This window comes from Octopus bimaculoides, chromosome 3 (assembly GCF_001194135.2).
Source record: "Octopus bimaculoides isolate UCB-OBI-ISO-001 chromosome 3, ASM119413v2, whole genome shotgun sequence".
Lineage (NCBI taxonomy): Eukaryota > Metazoa > Mollusca > Cephalopoda > Octopoda > Octopodidae > Octopus > Octopus bimaculoides.
The window spans coordinates 105,834,631-105,841,580 of record NC_068983.1 but is presented as its reverse complement, the minus strand read 5'-3'; the positions used below and the strand labels follow the sequence as shown (position 1 = coordinate 105,841,580).

At 37.7% G+C, this 6,950-nt stretch overlaps 1 protein-coding gene across 1 annotated transcript in view; it reads right to left on the bottom strand.

Annotated features, from left to right (window-relative positions):
- Positions 1-1,652: 1,652 nt before the first annotated feature.
- Positions 1,653-6,950, bottom strand: part of LOC106880649 (CDK5 regulatory subunit-associated protein 3) — a 32,579-nt gene continuing 27,281 nt past the window's right edge. Inside the window, exons 13-15 of the mRNA XM_014930691.2 lie at positions 5,179-5,381; positions 3,171-3,342; positions 1,653-1,815 (exon numbers count right to left, since the gene is read on the bottom strand). Of these exons, the coding sequence (XP_014786177.1) occupies positions 1,744-1,815; positions 3,171-3,342; positions 5,179-5,381 (447 nt within the window). The 3' untranslated portion in view covers positions 1,653-1,743. The remainder of the gene's footprint in view (positions 1,816-3,170; positions 3,343-5,178; positions 5,382-6,950) is intronic.

Here is a 6,950-nt window from a genome sequence, read left to right as displayed (position 1 = left end):
TATAAGATATATACCTGAAAGAGAGATTTATCTGCTATATTAAGCAGGTCACACATTCTTTCTTTGGCTCATATTTTACATTGATTGTGAGGCAGCTAAACTGAGTAAAACACAAGAAAATTTTATGCGCAAGATTAGAGATTAATTTCCTCACAGACTAAGACCAACTCTCAGTATTTTAGTGACTATCCTTTAAAGGTTTTGCTAGTTTAATAAAAATCATCTTTTGTTGTATCACAGAAATAAGTTTTCCAAAACCAATTCATATTGATCAGCAACTTTTCTTACAGATATTTTCATGTATGTGCGTGTGTATAGATATATATAGATATAGGTAGATAGACAGATAGATATATATGTGTGTGTATTCATACACACACACACACACACACACATCATCATCATCATCGTTTAACGTCCGTTTTCCGTGCTGGCATGCGTTGGAAGGTTCAACTGGGGTCTGGGAAGCTAGGAGGCTGCACCAGGCTCCAATCTGATCTGAAACACTGCCAGATCAGATTGGTGTTTGGTGCAGCCTCCTGGCTTCCCAGACCCCAGTTGAACCGTCCAACCCATGCCAGCATGGAAAAGGAACGTTAAATGACGACGATGATGATGATGATGATGTGTGTGTGTGTGTGTGTATGTGCATGTTACACACACACACATATATATAAATATACGCACACACATACACACATATACATATTCTCACTTGAACTCTCCTTGTCACTGATGTTGTCCAAGAGAAAAGTATAATAAAAAAATAAAGTTCAGATGCTAAAAGGCATCCTGTCCAACACCCTTACAATTCTGCTGATCCATTACTCTAGACGAGTACCTTACTTTATCAACCCTGAATTTCCAAGGTGAAATGCAGTGGGACTCAACCTGAAACAACATGGTTGGAAAGCAAACTTCTTATCAACAAAGCTATGCTTGCACTTAAAATCCAGCAATACCTCCCATATCCAATAAGTTAACTAAAAATTGTGCTGAAGGGAAACCACCTCATCTACAGATGAGCCAACAAAGACTTTCACTATGCAGTCATTCGGCAGCAAGAAATAGCAACTAAATCTCCCTCAAATCCCCTCTTACCTATTTTAAAAATGGAAAGATATATTAGACAAAGTAGAGATGCAAAACAGACAGAATGGTCACTGATAGAACACTTTCGGTTAAAAGACTACTTAATCGGGATTGTTGTTGGCACTCCGTCGCTTACGACGTCGAGGGTTCCAGTTGATCCAATCAACGGAACAGTCTGCTCGTGAAATTAACATGCAAGTGGCTAAGCACTCCACAGACACATGTACCCTTAACGTAGTTCTCGGGGATATTCAGCGTGACACAATGTGACAAGGCTGACCCTTTGAATTACAGGCACAACAGAAACAGGAAGAAAGAGTGAGAGAAAGTTGTGGTGAAAGAGTACAGCAAGGTTCGCCACCATCCCCTGCCAGAGCCTGGTGGAGCTTTAGGTGTTTTCACTCAATAAACACTCACAATGCCCGGTCTGGGAATCGAAACCGCGATCCTATGACCGCGAGTCCGCAACCCTAATCACTGGGCCATTGCACCTCCACAACTTAATCGGGATTAAATAATAACTAATCTCATTCATAAATCATTAATAACTCTTTGAATCATTCTAAGTTGTTAATATAATATTTAATTGGTCATTTAAGAGAATATCCTTTCTCAGAAAAACAATGATCATAACAACAGCTTTGGTTATTCTCAAATAACATTAATTTCTCCTATAATGTTGACAACTCTGTTTTTGTATTTCTTGGACACTTCACCTTCAATCTGAAAAGAAAAGAAAGCACATTTATTATTTTCTCTCATCTCTAAAATTATTTTCATCTTCATAACAAAAAGAATATGTTCAGAAACTGCTATTCATTTTATTAACTTGAATTTATCTTTGACTTTCACATATGGTGTAAATTTTGGAGTTTTAATAACTTTGTTCATTTGTTTTTCCAAGCTGGTATGTGTTGGACAAGAATTATTGAAGCAGTATCCTATGGCTGGACATCCTTACTGTTGCTAATCTTACCCATATTTCAAGTTAGGCACTTTTATTTGACTTGTCTTCACATACTGAAACAGCCAAACATCATCACCACCCAAATGGTATCATATGAAGACAGACAAAAATGAACACGCACACACACATACATGCATGTGAGTGTTTTTTCTTTGTTTTTTTTAATGAATTTGTCCCAAACAAGGCTTGCAGTCACAATAGCATAAGGGACTACAAAACAAACAAAAGATATAGAAAAAAAAAAGAAGAGGCCTACATATTCAAAAAATGTTGATCGATAGAAAGCTTAAAGAAATGAATATCATAGGGCTGAAGAAAACAAAACATTGGTAGTGAGTTCCAGAGAACAGCAGTTGGAGGAAAGAAGCTATTAGAATTAAAGAAATTATGCTTAATAGGAAACCTGATATAGAAATGATATGACTGGAAAAAGAGGCAGGTAACAAGTTTAAAGGTCCTGACAGAGGGTACCAGGTGAGAAACATCATCACTACATTTCGATGATGGGCCAAAGACTCCAACCTAGCAAAAAGAAGAGGACTCACCATGTTAACAACACAATTCTGAATTTGATCAAGCAAGTTATTAAGGTTACTAGAGGAGACATCAGCCCAAAAATGACACCAATATTCAATGTAAGGTTGAATAGTGGCCTTATAGGGATTCAAGCTATTCTCAGGCATAAGAAATTTGTGAGCATGGAAAAAAAGATCCAACCTTCTTGGCAGGTGACATGGCAATAAGCTGAACATATTTGTTCCAAAAGAGATCCTTAGTCCAGGTCAAACCAAGAAGTCAGACACTATAGCTTTCTGCAAGATCAACCCTTCCTATAGCAATACACACACACACACACACACACACATACACACACATCACACATATAACAGGTTTCAGTACAGTTTCCATTTACCAATTTTTACTCCCAAAATATTGGTCAGTCCAAAGAGGCTATAGTAGAAGACACTTACTCAAGGTGCCATACAGTGGGATAGACCTTAAAACATGTGGTTATGAAGTAAACTTTGTTACCAATAGCCATGCCTGTGTAATGTATGTAGATGATACAAGCTGCATATATAAACTGTATACTAATATTTTTGATCCTTACCTGTTTTTTAAGCTCTTTTGTTTCACTCCGTAAGGCATCAAGTTTTGGTTGTAGCTCTCCTTCTTCTCTTTGGGCTTCTTGTCTTCTCCTTGCCATTTCCTTTTCTTGAAAGACCATCTTATCTGCTAGAATCAGGTTTTGTCGTAAACTCTCTTCCAATCTTTCAACATACCTGAAAAATAATGAAACATTATTTATTTCTCAGTTACTTTTATAAACTTAGACTAAATTTAATGAGTACTGTTGGAAGAATGATTGACACAGGGATAAGCTGGCACTATCAAAGATCAAGTTTTGTTGTTGGCACTCCGTCGCTTACGACGTCGAGGGTTTCAGTTGATCCGATCAACGGAACAGCCTGCTCGTGAAATTAACGTGCCAGTGGCTGAGCACTCCACAGACACGTGTACCCTTAACGTAGTTCTCGGGGATATTCAGCGTGACACAGTGTGACAAGGCTGACCCTTTGAATTACAGGCACTAAAGAAACAGGAAGTAAGAGTGAGAGAAAGTTGTGGTGAAAGAGTACAGCAGGGTTCGCCACCATCCCCTGCCAGAGCCTCATGGAGCTTTAGGTGTTTTCACTCAATAAACACTCACAACGCCCGGTCTGGGAATCGAAACCGCGATCCTATGACCGCGAGTCTGCTGCCCTAACCACTGGGCCATTGCGCCTCCTCAAAGATCAAGTAGAGCAGGAAGTAAAAACACTAAGCAAATAAAAGTGACAAGAGCCTAAGAGGTGGAATATTGGTGTAATAATCCAATCTATATCCCAATTTATATGAATGTAAGGCAGTGAGCTGGAAGAATCATTAGCAAGTTGGGTGAAATGCTTAGCGGCATTTCATCTGTCTTCATTTCTGAGTTCAAATTCCACAGATGTCAACTTTGCCTTTCATCCTTTCAGGATCGATAAAATAAATACCTTTTTGAGTACCAGGGTTGATGCAATTGACTTGCTCCCATGCCCAAAAATGCCGGCCTTGTGCCAAAACTTGAAATTAATTTATATGACAGGTGAATAAGATTAAAAATAGACATACTTCCTATTTCACGGTTGTACAACTTCCACCGATATAACCAGATGAAGATGATATCTGGGACGTGTAACCAAAATTTTTTAGGATACTCTCTAAAACCTAGAAACATTTTCTCCATACATATTCTACCATTCCTGACTTGTTTTTTTTTTTCCAATCAAAGATTATCAATGTCCTTCAATTTTCACATTATCTCCACACTCTTATTCAACAAACACATATGATATTATAACTGTATTTTTGTTGAATGAATTTCTGAGATAATTTTTACCTTGCTGAAGTTTCTGTGACATACAGAGCTACAGAATATTGTCCTGATATTTACACCATCCACAAATTTTTCTCAGCATCTCAAGCAGAGCCTATTATATAACATCACAACAGGCGATTTTACATAAGGTAGATAACTCTATCAAATGTCGAATTGTCTCTATTTACTTTTTCACTTGAGAGCAGATAGAGTTTTCAGGCAATATGATGAATATTTTATTCTAAAGAAATACCTTTTAGGTGAAATGTTTGTTGATAGCTAACTTAATATATGGTTTTAGCATCTAATTATAGGAAACTAACAGAGATAAAAATACAAATTTCAAGATTAAAGTTTGATTAAATATGTGTATATATATATATACATATATATATACACACACACACACAATTGCAGCGTGGATGGTGTTTATAAGCCATTTGAAATAACACACAAAGACCATTAGATTCACTTCAACATTTAAATTTAATTTGTCAAAATATTTTCGTTGCTTTGAGACTGCGACCTGTTCACTGACAAAATTCTGTGCTGCATCAGGTCACTTGCTATGCAAGTACATCTCCGTAATATATATATATATATATATATAAAATGTCCAACCCATGTCAACATGGAAAATGGACGTATGATGATGATGATGAATGTTAGCATAGAATGTACAGAATGAAACAACAAAACGAAGGCATGTTCTTACTTTGGAGATCGTTTAATTTGCAATAAATGCTTTGTGTGTTCTAAAGCAAAGAGGTTCCAGGCTGTTTTTACTAGATTTATCATTGAAGAGATTTCTTGAGGTGACAGAAGGATATCCTGTGATGCATTTTCAAACTGACTCATACTCAGGGTATTCACAGGCTCTTGGAGTTCATTTAAGCGTTGGTTGAGAAAAAATTGCAGCTGTGGAAATAAATACATTCATATATGGTATATTACATAGACTGACAAGGTAATAATTATTTCAAGATTAGTGATTTCAAATCAGTCGCATTATTTCAATGTACATTTTTCCTTCCCATTCAGGAACTGGTGCAGCTCTCCTGCTTGCTAGTTGTGGTCAAACCATCCAACTTAAGCCAGCATGAAAAGTGGACATTAAAGGAGGATGATAATGATGCTTTTTTATCGAAATCGAACTAAATTCAATGACTGGCACCCATGCCAACGTCGTCTCCTTCATTGGATACGAAATTCTGCTTGCAAAGACCTGTTGGGGCAAGCGAAAGCGAAATTGTGATGGCACCTATGCACAGCGTCGCCTTTCTGGCACTTGTGCCCGTGGCACGTGTAAGGACTTTCGAGCAAGATCGTTGCCAGTGCCCCTGGACTGGCTCTGGTGCAGGTGGCACATAAAATACACCATTTTGAGCGTGGCTGTTGCCAGTACCCCCTGACTGGCCTTCGTGCCGGTGACACGTAAAAGCACCCACTACACTCTCTGAGTGGTTGGCGTTAGGAAGGGCATCCAGCTGTAGAAACTCTGCCAAATCAGATTGGAGCCTGGTGTAGCCATCTGGTTTCACCAGTCCTCAGTCAAATCGTCCAACCCATGCTAGCATGGAAAGCGGACGTTAAATGATGATGATGATAAGAGTTGGATAGCTCAATAACAGAATTGATATAATCACATCTGAGGCCTAGCATCATACTAGTTGACTCACTGCTACTTCTCATTCCTCAAATCATCAGTGTTGGCTTAATGACACTGACGCAAGAGACATAGATTTCTATGGTACCAAGCTCAGTGCCTTTAATTTATGAGTTTTGATTTCACCAAGCTTCACACTGCCTTTCATACATCGAAAATAGATAAAACGTGTTAATAATATAATAGGGATCATTCAATTGATCACATTTTATCTTTTACTTGTTTCAGTCATTGGGCTGCGACCATGCTGGGGCACCACATTGAAGGGTTTAATTGAACAACTCGACCCCAGTACTTATTCTTTTTAAGTCTGTTGGTCTCTTTTGGCAAATCTGCTAAGTTACAAGGATATAAGCAAACCAACACCAGTTGTCAAATAGTGATAGGGAGGCCATACACAAATACAGAGACACATAGACACACATATATATGACAGGCTTCTACAGTTTCCATCTAACAAATTCACTCACAAGTCACTATAGCCTGGAGCTATAGTAGAAGACACTTGCACAAGGTGCTACAAAATCGGATTGAACCTAAAACCATTTAGCTGCAAAGCAAGTTTCTTATCCACACAGCCATGCCTGCACCTATAGTATGTCTACTTTTCATTTAAAAAATATCCTAAGCCATTTCAAAAAGAAAAAAAATCTTTATTGTTTCAGTCTCTTTTGTACTGTTGGTATCCATTGAATAAATACAATGAATACATTTTTCAGATAATCTGAAAGACTGTTTATCTAATTTCAACCAGTTCTTTGTCTCTTGGAAGTAAAACTCTGATCAACTAGAAATTTTTAAAATTAGTTTAATTAGCACAT